Source organism: Halichoerus grypus, chromosome 3, assembly GCF_964656455.1.
Source record: "Halichoerus grypus chromosome 3, mHalGry1.hap1.1, whole genome shotgun sequence".
NCBI classification, from domain to species: domain Eukaryota; kingdom Metazoa; phylum Chordata; class Mammalia; order Carnivora; family Phocidae; genus Halichoerus; species Halichoerus grypus.
The window spans coordinates 160,282,117-160,303,402 of record NC_135714.1 but is presented as its reverse complement, the minus strand read 5'-3'; the positions used below and the strand labels follow the sequence as shown (position 1 = coordinate 160,303,402).

General features: G+C 48.1%; 1 protein-coding gene across 5 annotated transcripts in view; it reads right to left on the bottom strand.

Moving 5' to 3' along the window:
• The window catches only part of PEBP4 (phosphatidylethanolamine binding protein 4), a 260,819-nt gene that overhangs the window by 193,372 nt on the left and 46,161 nt on the right, over positions 1-21,286 (bottom strand). For all 5 annotated transcript variants that reach the window (XM_036075109.2, XM_036075108.2, XM_036075111.2 and 2 more), the window contains exons 2-3: positions 7,651-7,787; positions 1,192-1,318 (exon numbers count right to left, since the gene is read on the bottom strand). In XM_036075109.2, coding sequence (XP_035931002.1) covers positions 1,192-1,318; positions 7,651-7,781 — 258 coding nt within the window. In that variant the 5' untranslated portion in view covers positions 7,782-7,787. The remainder of the gene's footprint in view (positions 1-1,191; positions 1,319-7,650; positions 7,788-21,286) is intronic.

Here is a 21,286-nt window from a genome sequence, read left to right as displayed (position 1 = left end):
AGGAAAGGATGCTTGTCACGGTGGCAAACACGATAGCCAGTCAAAGCTTCATGTTCCCAATCCCATAAATTGTGGGACACATCTCAGTCTATTGGTTCCGTGATAGTGAAAACAGTTCTGGAAATAGAGAAAAATCTACCCTCTACCTCGGAGGAACCTGCGATCCCCACCCCAGCACTTGCTATATGTTGTGTTTGTCCTGGCCGCCATCAGGCCTGATCAACAGCAGCACTGAGAGTCCCCAGGCCAGACGGACAGAGAGAAAGAGCCGGCAGGACCGGAAGGCTGTGCGCGTGGTGTACATGCGGTCACGTCCTGACCGTGGCCCTTCCGTCTCCACCCATCTGTGGCCTGGTTCCTGGACACATCGCGGTCCTTGTATGTAGGTTGCCCCGGGCACCTCCTAGTAAAACACGGCAGACGAAGCGAGAGCCGCCCTCCACCGCCGACACTCTGGGGGCTCAGTGTGGCCCAGGGGTCAAGGAAGAAAGGAACAGCGACCAGAACACTGGAGCAGCACCTCCAGGACCTGGCCTGGCCGCTGGAGGGAGCAGCCACAGTCCCACTTGCTACTCGCATGGCCCTTCCCCAGGCTACCACATCCCCAGACTGAGGGAAGCTTCCAGAACAAGGTAGTACTAGTCATTTCCCAGTAGAAAGAATACTTACTTCCAATTCCTAAAAATGGTTCAATCTTCTATTTCAGACAAGCGTGAGCAAACTCTTAGGTGGGTTTCATATTGCAATGATGGAGTCAAGATGCCCTTCTCTGCTTGCTTAGCCTACGTGAGAAGCACTGCCCATGACAAACTAGCTCCTCCGCATTCAGAAGATCATTCGGAAAGCCCAGCCACCTCGCACCTTGAGAAAGGACTCCCTCTCTCCTCCTTTTCTCTGCCGACTCCAAAGCACACACCAGCTGGTCTCCACATACACTGAGGAGCCAGGCTCCTCCGTGAGCAGGCAAAGGCCCCAGCAGAGCAGCCCCAGAGTCCTGCTAAAGCTCCCAGTCTGCAGCGCCCCACCCAACCTCCTCCAAGGCCATGGGGCTGCTCTCAGGAGGGCACATTGCCTGTGGCATCCGTGGTCTACTCAACCCAGATGGCTCTGCACAAGGCTTCAAGTCACCCAGATGAGCACGCTCAGAGAGAAACCAAGCCCTCCTCCTCCACGCCAGGCTTGCTCACTTACCTCCAAGGCCCCAGGGAACTTGACTATGGGCTCAGCCCAGTGGGTGATCTTTTGTCTGTAGTTGTTGCAGTCAGGAACAAACATGCAGCCGATGTTCCCCAGCTCTGGGTAGAAAACTTCAAGGCCCCTATGAAGAGAGGTAGATGGTCAGCCCATGTCAGTTCTAGGGGAGCCTGGAGGGCTCACTCGCTTCAGTCTAGCACCGTTGAGAATGTGGAATCAAGTGGGATTGAATCCTAGGCCTGCTACGAACTAGTTGTGGTCACTTAACTAGTGTGATCAGTGTGGTTTAAGAGTTACTTGACCTCTTGGTGCCTCAGTTTGTTCACCTGTAAAATGGGGACACTGAGAGTACCTACTTACAGCGTTGGCGTGAGGAGTAAAGTAGGCTATCAATGCTTACAACAGAGCCAGCGTGTCATCAGTGGTCAGGTGTTAACTGTCATCTGTATTTACTTCTCAGAAAGAACGTACATCCTTAGGCAAACCTGGTCAGTGTCTTTAAAGTAGGATTGGGTTTATAAGAACAAAATTTACACATTGCTTTCCAGGAATGTTCTCTTTACATGAAGAAAGGTTTAGCAAGTGAGCACAGCCTTCTTCACGGGTACAGGCAGTCGTCAACCCTAAACAATCCAGATCCTCTCCATGTCTGCAATCCTCACTGGTAGTTCCATAAGCCACATCTTTGGGTCAAGCCTTGCCCAATAACCTAGGTCTCGACATACCATTCCCTGCACTTTCAAAATGCAAATGTCTCCTAGGAGGTAAACTATCTGGTCACTAAGACAGTAGTTATGAATCCATTTGTCTGCTTTTTCCCTGCAAAGAGCTGAACAGCACAAATGCTCTGAGAATCCGGTTCACTGGGAGGGCTGTTCCCAAAACTCCACCAGGGTTAGCCTTAAGGGCTCACCTGTAACCAAAACTCAGGGATGTAAACCAGGCTGTCAAATAGATATTTAAAAAAAACAAAATCTTTGTGCCAACTGTTTTTTTTTTTTTTTTTTTAATTTGCTCTTCCTCTCTGTCCCACTGTCATTTTTTTATCACCTAGACCCAGGGTCTCTGTAGGGTGCATTTGGTTAAGATGATTCACTGACAGAGAAGGGGTGGGTGCTCAGCCTTCGCCAAAAAGCCCAGCGTGGCTGAGCAGCTCCACGGCCTGCCAGTGGTCACCCAGAGCTGCCCACGATTCCCTTGCTGCGGGTGATGCCGGGAGGAGACCCAGTGGGGACATAATGAGGGAAGAGCTCTTGGGGGGGGTGCTCCCAAGTTCTGCATCTGGGAGGAAGGTAAGGACAGCCTCCTGGTGGGGTGTCCCACCTTCCCCTCCCACCCCACCCTTCCAGTGGCTCCTGAGGCCCCACCTTGAGCGCTGGCAGCCGGAGCCTGCGACACCCGCAGATGCAGGACAGCTTCTGTGGGCCAGCCCCCCTGGTGAGCCTCGGGCCAGTTAGCTCAACTTCCGGTTTGCTCAGCTCACTTGTTTCCTATACCTCTTGGTGAGGTTATAGTAATTCCTTTTGGATGCCATGGTTTTGATCACTTTTGAACAAGTTTTAGGGATGGGTTTTCATTTTTCCTCACAGCAACATTTTAATTTTTTTTTTTTTTTGAGAGGGAGAGAGAGCACACCCGTGTGGCAGGAGGGGGAGAAGGACAGGGAGAGAGAGACTCCTAAGCAGGTTCCACACTCAGCGTGGAGCCTGATGCAGGGCTCCATCTCCCAACCCTGAGACCATGACCTGCGCAGAAACCAAGAGTCGGACGCTTCACTGACTGAGCCACCCAGGCGCCCCAACAGCAACATTTTAAAGACCGTTTGGTTTGTTTCTGCCATGACTCCCTGTCACTGCAGCTAGCAAGGTCCAAGGTCGATAGAGGGGACCCTCCACTGGCAGAGAGATGAAGAGTCAGCACACAGCCCAGAACTGGGAAGGGCCAAGGGGCAGGGAGAAGGGAAACAGAGGACCAGAGGGGCCTTCCCCAGGGGACGAATGGGTCTCCTCTTCTTATCCCGGTGGAACTGCTACAAATGTTTTAAAAGTTTAGCAAAGGCAGCACATTGATGTTCCGTGAGTGGGCCTCAAGCCACAGAGTGGACCCTGGAAAGGTAGGCACCAGGAGAACAGGGATTAGGTCCGTGCCCCCAGCCCCGGTCACACCGTGGGGCACTGCCAGCCCGGTGTCTGGAAACCACCTGTTGCCCCACACGCAGGCCGGGCCACGGGGGCATGTGCGGGCCTGTCCTGTTCGGCAGTTTTACCAAAGGCTTGGATCAGGACACAGAAGGCAAATCTATTTGATTTGTGAGCGGCACAAAGTTGATTAATAGCAATGATCAAGTGGGTCATTGATTAAAACAGATGATCCAATCAGCCTAAAAAAAGATCTGACAAGCCTGAGATGAATGAATCGAAAATTGAATTTAGTAGGAACACACTTGAGAACCTGTGCCCTCTTCCTGCAGTGCCCTTCCTGCTCATGGGCTACCTCACGTGGGGCACGTTCTGTCTCCACCCCCAGAGTTGGGGACTTCTGGGCCAACTTGACAAGGACCTGGGAGTGCGGAGGGGAGCGGCAGGGGGCTCTGGTCCCAGCGTGGTCACTATCTCACATTGCATATGGGGCCGGGGGGAAAGGGAATGGATCAGGGGCATCATGTACATGTTATTTCATTCTGTACAACAATACCTCAAAGCAGCTTTTGCTATTATTCCCCTCTCCCAAGTGGGTAAACGGAGGCCCAAAGAAAATGAAGCAACCAGCCCAGGGTCTCCACATTGGTGAACTGAGGGGACAGGGATGTGGGTGTGGCCGACAGTGTCCGCGATGCCCCCCCCCCGTGAGCCCCGCCTCCTGGTCCTCCCACCTGAGTGTGACCCCTCCCCGTGAGTGGGGGCTGGACTTAGTGACTCCCTGGGAAGGAGAAGGGAGGGCAGCAGCGGTGGGACGTCGCTTCCAAGATTATGTTGTAAGAAACCTGTGGCTCCTCTTGCACGCTCTCCCCCTCAGAGCCTGGCTCTGGGGGAAGCATCTGCTGTGTGGCGAACAGACCCACGGAGAGGCCACGTGGCACGCAGGGGCCCAAGGCCTGTCAGCAGCCACACGGGCAAGCTGGGGAGCCGAGCACCCCACCCCGGCCAGTCCACCCTTCACATGAGGCCGCGGCTTTAGGGCAGCCTCCTGAGGGGCTCTGAGCCCGAGCTGCCCGACGGAACCCCACCCCAGAAAACGCGACACAACAAAGGTGAGCGGCCGCTGTGTTTGGGGAGAACTACCCCAGAGGTCTGACTTCCCCCGCGCCCGCCGCTCGGCCTCCCCGGGGAGTCGCTGCGCTTCTCGGGGCTTCTGTCTGACGGGGTGGTCGCTGAAGTCCCTTCAGCACTGTAAGAGGCGGATCAGAGGGAAACGGCTCCCTGGCTGTCCCTGCGCAAGGGCTCAGGATTCCGTGGGCCTGAAAGCCAGGATGACAGGAAGGTCCGTGGAGGTGAGGCCGGCTTCACAGACGTCTGAGGGGGCTCGGTGGGCACCCCAGCCTCTCCTCCACGGTTCTCGGGGTCAAAGCGCGGGGCGCCAGCCTTGGAAAAGAGCAATGGGTCTGTCTGCAACCAGAAGTGGGGCCCAGAAGCGAGGCCCCCGGGGAAGAAGCGAGGATGGAGGAGGACGCCCAGCGTAGAAGAGCTGCGGGTGAAGGCAGAGCATGACATCCCAACATCTGAAGGACCATCAGGGGGCAGAGCAACAACTCCTTCGGTGCAGTGTCGATGCAGCGTCGGGGGGCAAAACTAGGAGGGCGGTGAATTGGAGAGAGGCGGCCCCTGCCTACAGACGCGACGCCCCCTCTCAAGGGCGGAGCTTCCGGCACAGGCCAGAGGGCTTTGGGGGGGCAGCTCCCAGGCTCTAGCGGAGGCAGCGGGAGCGGGTGGTTGAGTGCACTCACCCAAAGCGTGCGGGTGAGGTGACTATGGTTCTTTCGCGGAGACTGAACCTAAGTTCTTTTTTTTTAAGAGAGAGAGAGAGAGAGAGCACACGTGGGTTGGGGCGGAGGGGCAGAGGGAGGGAGAGAGAGAATCTTAAGCAGGCTCCATGCCTAGCACAGAGCCCAAGGTGGGGCTTGACCTCAGGACCCTGAGATCATGACCCGAGCTGAAATCAAGAGTCCTATGCTTAACTGAGCCACCCAGGCGCCCGTGAACCTAGATTCTGATCTCAGTGTTTTTGTCAGTCTACTCAGGCTTGTCTCAGGCGTAGGTAAGGTATTACTCTGGAAGAGCTTTTCTCTTAACAGTGTGTTCCTACTGCTTGTCCCTATACATAAAATTCCTCTTTTCTAGATTCATACCCTCAGGTATTAAGGCCTAACTTTACAAATTCCCTTTTAGACTCTAAATAGCAGCTTCCCTGGGGGCTGTCTTGGCAAGGTAAGAAGCCTGAGCTGAGCAGCGTTCTTGGGGAGGGGGGTCTAGCAAAGGGGGTACTGACCACTCCTTGGGGGTCTGGCACGTCCATAATGTGTTCTCAGTTAGTGATGACCTTTTACCAATGAAAATCTTCAGTAGCAATAAAGACAAACTTCTCCTTTTGCTGTGATGGTTTATAATGGGACATTTCCTACCAGGCAACCTTAATGTGGTAAGTTCGTGTTTCTCAAACTGGGGGTCTGCTGGTGTGTTCTAGGCAGTCCTGAGAATGGCTCCTGCAAAGGACTGACTTGCAGTTGCCCCTCCCCCAATTCATAGGCCGAACCCCAGCCCCCAATGTGACGGCATCAGGAAGTGGGGCCTCCAGGGGGTGCCTTCCACTCGGTGAAGGCATAGCGAGAGGACAGCCATCTATGAATCAGGAAGCAGGTTCTCACCAGCCATGGAATCTGCTGGCACCTCCAGAAGGATGAGAAGTAAATTTCCGCTGTTTTTAAGGCGCCCTGCACCGGCATTTTGTTAGAGCTGCCCGAAGGGGACTAAGACAGCTCCCCTTTCCTCGAGTCTGAGAAGCTCCGAGCCCCTGGACGAAGGTCAGCGGCTGGAGGCGAGCGGGGAAAGAGTGTTAAGTGTAAAGTCAGACAAAGGGGGCTGAACCCCAGCTCTGCCCCTTGTAAGGTGTGCGAGCACTGTGGACAGGTTATTTAATCATCGGCAATACGAGGATGCTCGATACACACATCGGAGCTCCCTCTGTGCCCCAGGGCTCTCAGGCCACCAGGACACCAGCGCGTGTGTGGAGGTCTGCAGGGCAGAGCCTAGGGCAGCTGGGGCCCAGGCCGGTCACTCCCAGTGACCGTACACATTATGATCACTTTCTAAGTGTTCCACAGTGAACGTGGGAAGCACACAGGCACTCTGGAATGGGGCCTTATCGTGATCCGGCCCAGCTGACCTCCCCAGCTCCTGAGGACTTGGTCTTCTGCCTACCCGAGTAAAATGGGTCCACCCCCGGGAAGGTTCCACTCCACAGAGCACCTAGAGGACTGGAGCCCACATGAGAGAGGCAGCCACGTTCCCGCTTTCTCCCACGCAAAACTTCACCCACAATTGTTTCACCAGAGTTTTAAAAAAGTACTGATAAGAGCAGAATGTGTATCATCTTTTTTGGGAGGGAAGAGGGGTTTCAGCTACCTCACTTTTTGAGGGAAAACATTACTTATCTTTCTAAAAGTCACATTTGTAAGGATTCAAATGTACACAAGGAGACCGAGTAAGAAAGGAGAGTTCTTCCCTACTCTCTCACTTCTGATGGCTTCAGCGGGATGCCAGCCTTCTTGGCCACTAAACTGGCAGAGAGAGTTGGCAGCAAAGTGGCCCGGGCCGCCCTCAGGATGAGCCACGAGTCCAGGACAATCAGGACTGGCTTTTCCAACGGGTGGTCAGGGAGGAGAGAGCGGACGCAGGCGGGGAGAAGTTCATGCCTTCAGAAGGGAAAAAGCCCACCCCGACACCTGGCCTCTTCCCTAGACAACACCCAGAGGCCACACTCCCTAAAAGGCCCACCTGTCCCACACTCCCGGGGCCTCGTCCCTGGAAAGCAAACAACCGCCCTCACACAGGGAGCGCCCAATCCCACGCCCTCTGTCAACTGCCACTAATCTTTAAAATGCCACTTTGCTGGGGGGAGGGGAGCAGTCCGGGCTGTGGGGAGGGATGGTCCCTCAGGGTCCCAGCAGGAAGGGTGAGGCCAGCCTCTCAGGTCCGGAGGCCCGGGGTACGAGGGGGAGCTGACCAGACCCGTATACCCTCTGGGGCTGGGAGCCTGCCGTCTGGAAGGCAGGAGGCTGTCTCAAGTTCTTTCCTTAATGCCGTCCTCCATCCAGGTGTTCTCCAAGGCTCACTTACTCTGCCAGTCCACAGAGGCTGCCTGAGGAGACAGTGCTCCCTGGTTCTGCAGACACCCCTCCCTGAGATCTCAAGCCCCATTTCGGCCAGCCCGCTTGCTTTCCAGAGTCCTGCCCAGCCTTACTTGCAGAGGACAGCATCGGCGTCAGACAGAGCCTCGTACAAACACAAGTCGCCTTCCTCCATGTCTCTGGTGACCACCAGCGTGAGACTCAGAAACAGGGCTGCCACGGCCAGCCTCATTGTCCAGTGCATGGACACCTGGAACAGAAGGAGCTTTTAGAGCTGTGGGGCCCTCTGCAGAGGGCATCCTTCTCAGCCTGCGTGTCCCCGCCCCAGGGGCCCACTTGGAGGACCAGAGACCTCTGGTAAGCAGCAGGAGAAGGGCGGGAAGCTGCCTGGGCTTCAGCGGCTAATCTGCCACCCGGACACAGATACCTTGGAAGGACCTGGGCCTACTCCAAGCCGGACTCAGTTTGCAGTCCTGGCTGAGACCCCTCCTCCGTTGGAGCAGGGCTTTGTGGGCCACTAATCCCGGTGGCGTTTGGGCAGAAGGGCTTATATAAGCCTCTCGCCCCAGCTCCTCGTCCTGTCCCCGCCACTTGCCCCGTGTGCAATCTGCTGGCCATAGGCCAGCCAGCCTGCTCCTTTGGCTTTAAGGCAGACCCTGGGAAGCTGGTGACCCCAGGCTTTGGGCTGAGGGGCGGGGGCGCGGGTTCTGGGGTGCTTGAGAGAGCAAGACCTTGGTCGTTTTTCTAGGAGGAGGGGTCTGGCTGGGCTGTGCCCCTTGGACAGCTCTGCGTCCCCTGCCCACAGCTCCTGTGCCACCTGCCTTGACAGCCTTGGGGCTGACGGATGGTAGGTGGTTGGACGCAGTGACCCTGTATAGGAGGGGCCCCTGCACTTAGGGCCGCCCTGGCCCCAAAGCCAGCTCCAAAGGGCCAGCTAAGGACAGAAGCGCTCCTCAGACTGCACCTTGCCGCAGTGCTGAACTCAGCACTCTCCCAAAATAATAGTCTCTGGAGAAGAAACCAGCAGGGCTGCTGGGGAGGGGGGCAGCTTGCCGTGCGGTTTGCCGGTGCTGTCTGGGAGGAAGGGGGGTAGCAGCCTGCAGGAAGTTGCGTGTGTGGGACTCCGACTGGAACAGGAGAGGGCAGGGGAAGATCAAAGGCGGTTCTCCCACTGTCTTTCCAGTTGATCTACTCCCTGTCTTCTCTGAGATGGGGTGTGGGGGTGTGCTGGGGGACGTTCTCCCAGCCAGGAACTGAGGATGCCTGGGTTCTGCTCTGAGCCCCGCCAGGCTGCTGGGGTGGGGGTGGGGGTCTGCCTCACTAGGATGCACCACTTCTCCCTCTCAAAAACAAGTAAAATGCCCCCGTCACTCCTGCGCCTTGCTAAGGAAGATGAGATCATAGCCATAAAGTATATGCAGCTCGAGCTTTAGAGAAACTATTTCAAGCGTTGCTTGCTTTCCAGCTGAATTCCTGCTTCCAGGATCCCGACTTCTAGCCAAAAGCCCTTCTTTGGGGCGACAACTTAAACACACTTCTCAATAATTAGAGTCCCTGATGTATGACTAGGGCTCCCCCACAGAGGACTCATTCCCAAGACCGTTCCCCTACTGGAAGTGTCTCCTGGGAGCCCCCTCACAAGATGGCTGTGAGAATGGAATCGAGCAAACTATGGATGTAAGGGCCTTGGGACAGGAGTGGCCCTCACCTAGGGAATGCTCGTCATTGATGCAGAGTGTAAGTACTCTTCCACAGCCCCATCCATTTGTTCATTCATTCATTCATTCATTCATTCGAAATCCATCTCCCCAGCGGGTACTGAGCCCCTCCCATGTGCCGGGCCCTGATGAGATACAGGGTCAGCCCGGTCCCTGTTCTCTCCGAGCTCACTGGAGAGCCAGAGCCACAAGGATGGTGCTGCCTGCATGGTCTTCCAAGGCCAGGAGACTCTTGCCTTCAAAGTGGCAGCCACTAGAGAAGCCAGAACTCTCCTGAATGCCAACAGCTCTTAGCACCAAAAAATGGCTGTCTGGAGGTGGGGGAGAGTCCCTGGGAGAGGGTTGCTCCTGCTGAACTTCCCCGTGTCCGCAATTCTTCCTTATTCAGTATGAGCCAAGCTTTTATCATCGAATCCTCTTGATATGATCCTCTGAAGTAAGTACTGTTATTATCTCATTTTACAGAGGAGGGGACTGAGGTATGGAGAGGTTTGCTGACTTGGATCTTGGTCACATGGGTTGTAAGTGGCCGACCTGGGATTTGAACCCATGCCACTTGCCTCCAGACTCCCTGCTCCTTAACCACTCTCCTCTACTGCCCCCTCTTGGAGCTTTGCCATCCCCTGTCTTTCCCCCTCTATTGTCCCCCTCCATTCCTTTTGTTCTTGGAATGAAGCCCAAAATCTCCCACTTAGCCCAGAAGGCCTGCATGATCTGGCTCTTCCTGCTTCTCTCCGCTGCGGCTGCTCAAGGTTTAACTCCAGCTCAGGCCTCAGGCTCCTTCCTGCCCCAGGGCCTTCCTATGCACCGCCCTCACTTCCCACCCCATTTTGGTGGATAGCTGAAATGTCATTTCTTCAGAGAAATGCCCTGACCCCCAGATTCCATTCGATTCCTGCGATACAGAATCGTAGCTCCTTATTCCTTTCCTGGTTCTTACGGGCTTGTAATGGATTATCTTGTAATTACTTGTTTAGAGATTAATTTATAGTTCCCCGCCCCCATTCCACAAACTTCTTGGGAGGCTGTACCAAGTCTGCGTCCAGCATTCCAAGCACAGTCCCTGGCATTTCTAGATGCTTAATAAATTACCGCATGAATGCCTGACAAACTGGCCACCTGTTTCTGATAGTTCAATTTTCACGTAACAGCACCTAACTCAATAAACATCAGCAGGAAGTAACCACTCAGGTTGGCCCCTGGCCCTGGATCCCTTTTGCTTATTTAGCTAACCTTCTCTGGCTTGTTTTCATACAGAGAGCTCTGACAGAGTGCAGTGGTTCTTGGCATTTTCGAATCTGGTCTTTCTCTTGGGGATTCACAGGACTTCACTTCATACGTGGAGTCCAAGATCTGGGAACCACATTCAAGCCTAGGAAGGCACAGTGTCCCCTTCCCATTGCCAGCCTGTTTTGCTCAACTGCCTTATTTCTGGAAACGCCCGTCTCTAGATCCCAAGGTAGCCACACTGGGAGCCCCCTTCTTTTCCTCCAGTGATCTGGGCTGTGACCACATCCCAGTACTATCAGGGAGGCTGAGCCTGTTGGCTTCCTGAGATGCCTCGGTCCCTCCAAACCCCGGGATCTGCTGGGCCAGGGCTCCTGGAACACTTGACATCCCCTTCTATCCCTCCAGGCCTCCTATTCCTCCAGGCCCTCCATCGCTGCCCAGATGTCACCTTCATTCTCTATCCAGACAGACGCTCATGCTTTCCCTCTCTCCTAAACCTTTTTACCTTTGCCCTCTGAAATCTCTGAATCTACAGTGAGGAGGAATGTATTCCCCCTCACTCCTTTCCTTCACTCTACATTTAAAAATTGAGATTTATATACCAGAAAATTCACCTTTTAACATGTACAATGCAGTGATTTTTAGTATAGAAATCACTACAGGTTGTGCAACCCTCACAAAGTTATGCAACCATCATCACTACCGAACTCCAGAACATTTTCATCACCCTCAAAAGAAGCCCCAAAGCACAACTCATTAACAGTTACTCCCCATTCCTTGGGAGCCACTAATCTACTCTCTACTTTTATAGATTTGCTTATTCTGGATGTTTCATATAAATGGAATCATACTACAGTTGACCCTTGAACAACATGGGGGTTAGGGATGCCAATCCCCTGTGCAGTTGAAAATCTGTGTATAACTTTGACTCCTGCCAGATTTAACTACTAATAGCTTACTACTGACTGGAAGCCTTACTGATAACGTAAACAGCCAATTAATACATATTTTGTGCGTTATATTCTGTTTTCTTATAATAAAGTAAGCTAGAGAAAAGAAAACATTATTAAGAAAATCGTAAGAAAGAGAAAATACACTTAGAGTCCTGGACTGTCGAAAAATCACCTATAGGTAGACCCATGCCGTTCAAACCCACGTTGATCAAGGATCAACTGTGTATGTGTTCTCCTGCCATCAGCTTCTTTCACTTAGCATGTTTTCAAGGTAATCCATGTTGTGTCAGTACTTCATTCCTTTTTATGGCTGAATAATATTCCATTGTATGGACACACCACATTTTATTTAGCCACTCATCAGTTGATGGACATTTGGGTTGTTTCTACTTTGGCACTATTATGAACAATGCTGTTATAAACATTTGTATACATTTTTGTGAAAATATGCCATCACTTTTCTTGGGTTTGTATGACAATTCCATGTTTAACATTTTGAGGAACTGCCCCAGTCTTTTTATTTTCTTGATGGTGTACTTTGATGCACAAAAAGTTGTAATTTCAATGGACTTGACTGAATTTCAATCAAGTCCAATTTATCTATTTCTTCTTTTGTTGTCTATGCTTTTGGTGTCATATTCAAGAAATTAGTGCCAAATCCAGGAGGGGAAGAATGAAGGGGGGGAAATCGGAGGGGGAGAAGAACCATGAGAGACGATGGACTCTGAAAAACAAACTGAGGGTTCTAGAGGGGAAGGGGGTGGGAGGATGGGTTAGCCTGGTGATGGGTATTGAGGAGGGCACGTTCTGCATGGAGCACTGGGTGTTATGCACAAACAATGAATCAGGGAACACTATATCTAAAACTAATGATGTAATGTATGGGGATTAACATAACAATAAAAAAAATTTTTTTTAAAAAAAAAGAAAGAAATTAGTGCCAAATCCAATGTCATGAAGCTTTTCCTCTATGTTTTCTTCCAAGAGTTTTCCAAACTTAGCTCTTACATTTCCATCATTGATCCATTGTGAGTTAATTTTTTTAAGATTGATTTATTTATTTTAGAGAGAGAGAGAAAAAGGGAGAGAAAGAGAACATGAACAGGGGGAGAGGCAGAGGGAGAGAATCTCTAAGCAGACTCCCCACTGAGTGGGGATCCTGACATGGGGCTTGATCTCACCACCCATGAGATCATGACCTGAGCAGAAACCAAGAGTCAGAGGCTTAACCAAATGAGCCACCCAGGTGCCCCCCCATTGTGAGTCAGTTTTTATATGTTGTGTTAGGCAAAAATCCATTTTTATTCTTTTGCATGTAACTATCCAGTTGTTCTAACACCATTTGATGAAAAGATTTTGCTTTTCCCATTGATGTCACTTCACCTCTACCTCTTGCCATAACCAATTTTAGTATATGTGCTGCCGAAGCAAGCACTCTCTTGCCATAACCAGACAGCTTACTTCTGAAGTTCTTCAAAGTGTGGAATGCTCAGTCTCCCACCCCCAACATGATTCAGGGTTGGGAGGTAAGGTTGACTAGCACCCCATTCCCCTTTGTTGCTTCTATACCATGACTCCTCAGCCTTTCTGTCAAAATCTACATTTCTTGAGGCTTACTCCATCTGAATCAATCCTAATTGGTGTTATCTGCCTTCCTATCACTCCTTGCTCACTGAACACATTGCTACTTGGCATGGAAACTTTCCTTTGTTCCAAGTCTTGATATCAACCCTGGGTGACATCCATATCCACGAAGATACCTCTTCCAACACTTCTCCCTCTTCTCCAGCCTCTTTTCTGATGGCAACTTCTTGGACATTGTCACCACTAAAAACCATTCCATGCCTAAAATCTTAAATTCAAGCAGGCATTCTGACAACAACCTCTTCTTCCTTTGCTCTCGCTTTGTTACTCGCACTGCATCTACTACTGCATCTACTCTCCCATCTCATTCAGAACTTTAATCCCTTGACCACTGTCCTTTCTCCTTACCTATTCTGACTTCCCTTTCTCTGGTGCCTAGTTCCTGTGAATCTTTGTTTCTACTCTTCACTTGTTACCGTCTTCAGTTCCTTCCTCCTTACCCTCATGTTGTGGCTGTTGGGTGTAACTCCAATTTTGAACCAGTCTGCTTGATCTACTGTGCACCCTTGCTGCTCCCCACTCCCACCTACCTTCTCAGTACCTTGTGCCCTCTACAGACCCTGGAGCAGGGGATGGAGAAAAATATTGTGCTAAGTGAAAGAAGCCTGTCACAAAAGACCACATATTGTATAATTCCTTTTATATGAAACATCCAGAATAGGAAAATATACAGGGACAGAAAATTGATTCATGGTTTCTTAGGGCTGGAGGTGGGTGGATGAATGAATAGGGGAGATGGGGGTGATAGCGAAAAGGTATGGGGTTTCTTTTAAAGGTGATGAAAATGTTCTAACATTGTGGTGACTGTTGCACATATCTGTAAATATATTAAAAACCATTGAATTTTATACTTTAAAAGCCATTAAATCACACATATTTAAATTATACTATATTTTGGTGAACTGTGTGGTATGTGAAACATATTTCAATAAAGCTATTAAAAAAAAAAAAAGTCCAGGTAACATCAGCAAAATGATGGACTGGGAATCTCCAAGCTCTCATTCTTTCATGGAAACTTCAAAATACACACATGTACACACACTCCAAAACCAAACCAACCAACCAACCAACCAACCAACCAACCAACAAAACAAACACACAAGAAACCAGAGCCAGGAGCTCTGGAAAACAGCCAAGGATTGAGAGCAACCAAATGAATGCTCAATCAAGAAAAAGTTGCCTTCAAAATGATAAGAAATTTCATGAAATTTTCACGTCTTTGCCCCCACACCCTCCCCAGCATAGTTCAGTCTTGGTTCAGAGGAGACTGAAGCCCAGTTACCAGTTTCCTCTCTCAAACCAGAGGGAGCAAAGCAGACCTTACTACAGTGTTTTAATCTGTCTAAGGATTGCCTGAAGGACTGGTTTCTGTCTGATCTAACTCAGATCTCAGGGAGGCTAAGGAGTGGGTATTGCTTCTGAAAGCTGCAAGGAGACTACAGACCTGCAGATATTTAGGGCAAGAAATTATGGGTGGAGACATATAAAAGATAATATAGGCTCCAAAGAGAAGCTAGGGTGAGATTCTTGGGGAGATTAAGACATTTAAAAGAAGCTGTGTATATGGGGGAATTGAGAAAGCCACATTCAGGTCCAGGCAAGACACATGCTCAGAAAAGACCAGAGGGGATCTTAAGTTCTCATCTTGGGCTGATCCCTGGGGCCAGAGCATGCCCAGCTAATTAATAAAGGTCTTCTTTGGCATACAGCCAGTCTGCAAAGACTGGGAAAGGTAGTTCTTTCTTTCAAATACACAGTTTTTAACAACAACAAAAAATCACAAGGAACAAGAAAACATAGCCATTCAAAGGAATAAAACAAGTCAATATAAACTGTCCCTGAGGAAGCTCACACATCAGACTTAATAAAGACTTTAAAATAACTGTCTTAAATATACACAAAGAGCTAAAGGAAAACATGAACAAAGAACTAAAGACAATCAGGAAAACAGTATATGAACAAAATCAGAATATCAGCAAAGTATAAAAATTATGAAAAGGAACAAAATAAATTCTAGAGCTGAAAATGAAATAATTGAAATGATAAATTTACTAGAGGGATTCAATAGCATATTTGAGCAAGGAGAAAAAAAGAATCCATGAATTTGAGGATAGAAAATATCAATAATTTCAGAACACTGAAATTATTGAGTCTAGGAGCGGGGGTAAAAAGAAAAAAGCATGAAGAAAAGTGAACAGAGCTTAAGAGATCCATGGGATACCATCAAGTAGACCAATATATGCATTATGAGAGTTCCAGCAGGAGGAAAGAGAGAAGGGGGCAGAAAGATCATTTGAGAAAATAATGGCCAAAACTTCCCAAATTTGATGAAGTACATAAATCTGCAAATGCAAAAAGCTCAAGAAATGCCAAGTAGAATAAACTCAAAGACACTCATACTAAGACACATAATCAAAGTGTTGAAAGACAAAAAATGAATCTTGAGAGCAGCAAGAGAAAAGGGACTTGACATGGACAAGGTATCCTCCATAAGATTGACAGTTGATTTATCAGAAGAAACCTTGGAGGTCTGAAGGCATTGGGATGATATACAGTTGACCTTCAAACAACAGGGAGGTTAGGTACACTGACCCCCATGCAGTCAAAAATCTGTGTATAACTTTTGATTCCCCCAAAACTTAAGTACTAATAACCTACTGCTGACTGGAGCCCTTACTGATAACATAAACAGTTGGTTAACACATATTTTATATGGTATATATATTATATACTATATTCTTACAGTAAAGTAAGCTAGAGAAAAGAAAATGTTATTAAGAAACTCATAAGGAAGAAAAAAAATCCACAAATAAGTGGGCCCATGCAGGTCAAACTTACGTTGTTCAAGGGTCAGCTGTTTTTAAATTATTTAAAGAAAAGACTGTCAACCAAGAATTCTATATCCAGTTAAACTGTCCTTCAAAAATGAGGGAGATATTAAGACATTCCCAGATAAACAAAAACTGAGGGAGTTCATTGCCACTAGAGATTCCCTGCAAGAAGTGCTAATAAGAGACTTTCAGGTTGAAATAAAAGGACAGTAGACGTAACTTGATGTTAGGTGAAGATATAAAGATCTCAGGTAGAGGTAAATATATGGGCAAACATAAAAGTCAGTATTATTATAATTTTTCTTTGAAACTCCACTTTTTTAAAAAAAATAGGATTTAAAAGTAATTATAAACTTTTGCTAGTGTACAGATACATAAAGACATAATTTGTGACTTCAATTACATAAAGTAGTGGAGTGTAACTATATAGAAGTAGAGTTTTTACATGTGATTGACATTAAGTTGGTATCAATTCAAATTAGATTGTAATAATTTTAGGATGTTTTATGTGATGCTCATGATACCCACAAAATATACCTACATAATATACACAAAAATAAGTAAGAGGGGAATAAGAACATGTCACTACAATTCTTTCAAAAGATCAAAGTGGAGGGAACACTTCCTAAGTCATTTTGTGAGGCTAACATTACCCTGATACTAAAACCAGACAAGACACTAAAAGAAAGGAAAACTAAAGACCAATATTCTTTATGAATATTGATGTAAAAATCCTAACAAACTGCATTCGGAAGCATATTAACAGTATTACACAACATGACCAAGTAAGATTTATTTCTAGAATGCAAGAATGGTTCAACATATGAACATTAACCAATATAATACACCACATTGAGAGTATGAAGGGAAAAATCCACATGATTATCTCACTTGAGGCAGAAAAAGCATTTGACAAAATGCAACAACTTTCTTTTTTTTTAAGATTTTATTTATTTATTTTTGCAAGAAAGAGTTTGCATGAGTGGGGGCGGGAGGGGCAGAGGGAGAAGCAGACTCCCCACTGAGCAGGGAGCCTGAAGTGGGAAAGTGCGACTCGATCCCAGGACCCTTGGATCATGACCCGAGCCAAAGGCAGACCCTTAACCGACTGAGCCACCCATGCACCCATTTTCATTCATTTTTTTTTTAAGATTTATTTTATTTTTGAGAGAGAGAGAAAGCAAGCAGGTGGTGGGCAGGAGCAGAGGGAGAGGGAGAGAGAATCCAGACTCCACACTGAGCATGGAGCCCGATGCTGGGCTCGATCTCATGACCTGAGCTGAAACCAAGAGTCAGAAGTTTAGCTGACTGCACAACCCAAGCACCAACAACTTTCTTGATAAAAAAACAAACAAAAAACAAACAAACAAACAAAAAAACACTCAACAAACCAGGAAGAGAAGGAAACATCCTCAATATGATAAAGGTCATGTGTAGAATGCCCATAGCTGACATCATACTCCATGGTGAAAGACTCAAAAATTTTTCCCAAAGATCAAGAACAAGACAAATTAGTTTGCCATTAGTTTGCCAGAGCTGCCATGGCAAAATGTCACAGATTGGGTGGCTTAAGCAACAGAAACTTATTTTCTCACAATGAGGAGTTATGATTTAATGGTTACAGATTTTATGTTGGGGTAATAAAGGTTTTGGAAACACATAGGGTGATAAATGTTCAACATCGTGAATGTAATTAGTGCCACTGGATTGTACTCTTAAAAAGAGTTAAAATGGTAAATTTTATGTATATTTTAGCCCCCACACACACCATACACATCCAAGGAACTAGTGGCCTATAGAGCCCACTTTGGAAACACTGACCTGATCCATTCTCCTCACTGTATAGACCACTTGATCAGCCTGTGTAGACTACTTTCCAAATACTCCCAATTGGCTGTGCTTTCTCCACCTGAAGGCCTTTGTACAAGCTCTTCTCTCTGCAAGGAGAGCTATTCTTTCCTGACCCATGACCCATGTGGCTAACTTTTGCTTATCCTTCAGATGTTATTCAAACATCAGTGAATGTTCCTTCAGTGAACCTTCTTAGATATCCTCTCATATCCACATATAGTCTCCGCCATGATAGTATGTATCAGGCCATTTTTATTTGCCATTTACTTGTCCTTATCTACCACCAGACTGTTACCTTTATGGGGGAAGAACCACATGTGTCCCATGAATTGCTTCGTCTGGTACCTAGCACAGTGCCTGAGAAATAGCAGATGCTCAATTACCATTTAAAGAAGGAAGGAAATAAAGGAAGGAGGAGTGGACATTGACTTCCTAAAGATCACACCTCCACCTCCACTAATTTAACCTGTGTCTCCCTTGAGTTCCAGGGGCAGTGTTTGTTCCTCCTCAATAGCTCTCACTGATACATTTCTTCTGTTCTAGATTTCTGTGCACATATTTCATCCTGTGAGGGCCCCAGTTGTTTCTGCATCCCCCACAGTACTTTGAATATAGTAGACACTTAATAACTAAACAAGCACCCACACTCAAAAACAATATGTTGTAAACAGAATATTCTGACTTTTTGTTGTCCTTCATATGTAAAGAGTAGGAAAGGATGGCAAAGTCTCCCAAAATGCACTTGAGCCATCCTTTAGTTCTCCACTAAAAGATGTTGCTTTTATGCACATTTCATTTCAGATGACCAATTTGGAAATTGTCTTGGAATGTAAAAGTATCTGAATGTAGTTTCTTTTGTTATTATTTTAGGAAATGCTTGCTTTCCTTCTATCACGTTTTGAATTGTAGATCTTTAACTTATCAAACAGAAGATGTAGGAACTGGTGGTATTGACAGGGGGTGGGGCATGGGGGCAGTGGTAGAGAGAGCTGCAGAGCTGAATTTTCTAGCAGTTACATTTCCCAAGAGTGAGGAGACTAGGAGAGTGTCTTTGAGATAAGCCCAGCCTTGGCCCCTGAGCCAACCACCCATTTTATCCAAGGGTTCTGCTAGACCTCCAGCCAGAAGCTGGGGGCTTGGGCCACTTCACTTCAAGGACACAAAGTCTTCTCTCTGGTAGCCCCACCTTGTTGGTCTCAGCAACCAATTATTGACCTAATCAGCTCACTGCCTTAACCAGATGTTGTATTTATCGACTCACTTCATCCACAGAATGGAAAGGCCCAGATAAGTTATGATATAGTGGCATTTTTCAGGTTCATTTGCTGCCCTGTCATCCTCAGAAGGCTGAATATTCTGTCTGTCCTCGTGGAGGTGAGCATTGAATGTAGAGCCCACGAGAGCTGTACATTGACCTCCCTCACCTCCTTTCATGCACAGATCTGATCTCTGGGTCTGCCCACATATCTATGCATGGGAGGAAATAAGTATTCTTCTTCCTTGGAGGGAGAAATCAAGACCCCACAAAGGAAAGAAACTTCCTAAATTTGTTAGAAGTAAGGCCCCTCTGAACTGAAATCAGTAATGCTAATCCCAGTCCAGGACTCCAGTAGTGAGAAATGTGCCAAGGAGCCCTTTCTGGAAAAGTTAGAGAAATGTTTGATGCTCAGACACAAGCATGTAGAAATGCCATGAGTAATGGCCTCAAATCATATGAGGGTAAAGAAATAAAAAATATGCCCCAAACAAGAATTCTCTTAAGTTCTCCAGGCCATAGTTCTCATCCCTGAAAACTTCTCATTCTCTCTGTCTCTCTGTCTGGCTGGTCCTTAGGGAAAGTCCCTGCCTCGCACCAACCAGGAAGAAGAGCCCCTATCACTTACCCCCAGAGCAGTGTGGGAGCTGTTGGGCGGTGGCTGCAGGGAGGTGAGAAATCTTGGCAGGTTTCTGGGCTGGACAAGGTGGGGAGAAAGTTCCCTCCAGGATGCCCCACAGTTTGGGCCCTTAAGGCTATCAGGGTCTGCCAGCATTGAGAGTATGGGAGTTTTAAGGGAGGTTCCTGGAGTGCCAGGAGAGGAGGCAGCAGTTGGCCGTTGGGGAGGCAGTTGGGGAAAGTTCCAGGAAGTTCCAGGGAGGAGCTAACATGCAGGGTGAGTGAGAATAGAAAAAGAAGAATGGGAGGGTTTTCCGGCATTCCCTCTTCCAAGGATTCTAAGGTAAAGAGCAGAAATCACAGAGACGGTTCTCCTACCATTTTTCTTACCTTTCAAGATACACTGTGAGACAGGGAGAAGAGGCACAAGGGATGCACAAAGAGAAGGCTGTGGAAGAATAAAGAGAGAAACCACTAATGCCAGAGCCCCAGAAAGAGATAAACAGTGTAGAGCAAAACTCACATCAACACCGAGAGGAGAGAGACGGGATTGGGAAACTTACTTGGGGTGAAGCAAGAGCCCCTTCTCCAACGAGTATGGCCTGGAGTCTGAGAAGAATGCAGGGGAACAACCCTTGCTCAAGCCAAGACTGTGGAAACTGCTTTCAGCAGGTAACGTTCTGCCAAAATGGGCAGTTGGTGCTCCTGTAACAGGTGATCAGGCCTAGGACAAGTCCCTGGCTTTCAGGACTTGGGTTTCCTGCTGTGTTAAATGACCACCTGAGACCACAACCTTAATTTCCTTCTGGAAAATTCCTCCCAGGAAATTCAAGGAGTCAGTGAAAATCCAGACATCCCAGATGAATTAAGTCAGAATCTCAGGGTAAGGCCTAGACATCAGTACTTTGTACTTTATTTAGAGTAGGCTCCATGCCCCATGTGGAGCCCAGTGTGGAGCCTGAACTCACAACCCTGAGATCAAGACCTGAGCTGAGATCAAGACTCAGATGCCCAAACAACTGAGCCACCCAGGTGTCCCAACATCAGTATTTTAAAAGTGCTTCTCATGGGATTCCAATGAAGAGCCAGGCCTAAGAATCACTGCTTTAAACATAGATTGATGACAGGCATTTGCCAGAGGCTGAAGGTACAAACATGAACAAGATTCAGACCCTGCTTCTGATGAGCTCACAGCTGAGCAATGAACATACGCATCCAAACAAACTACAATGACAAAATCGCCAACCATGTGCTGAGTTCAACCACGGAAGCAACCCCAGGGCAAAGAGGAAAGTGTATTAATTGTGTGTTTTATTTTATCCATTTTATGATGGTTTGATGTTTTGAGGGCCTTGCTGGTTGGGGAGAGATGCACCCCGCCCCTTGCCCTTCCAGGGCTAGCTGATTCTTAGAGATTGTGAACACCTCATCTTGGAACACACCTTTCATATGCAAACCAACAACCTTGAGTCCATGCCCCCCAACAACCTCTTTTATCCAGCTGTCACCTAATGAGCCCGTATCCCCCTGCCCTACACTACCCCAGGGCCAGGCACCAGGCAACCGGATACCACCTGCCTAGCCCAGAGCATGCCAGCATTATTCAAACTAGACGATCCTAAGCTGTTTCCCCTGCTTCACCCCTTCCT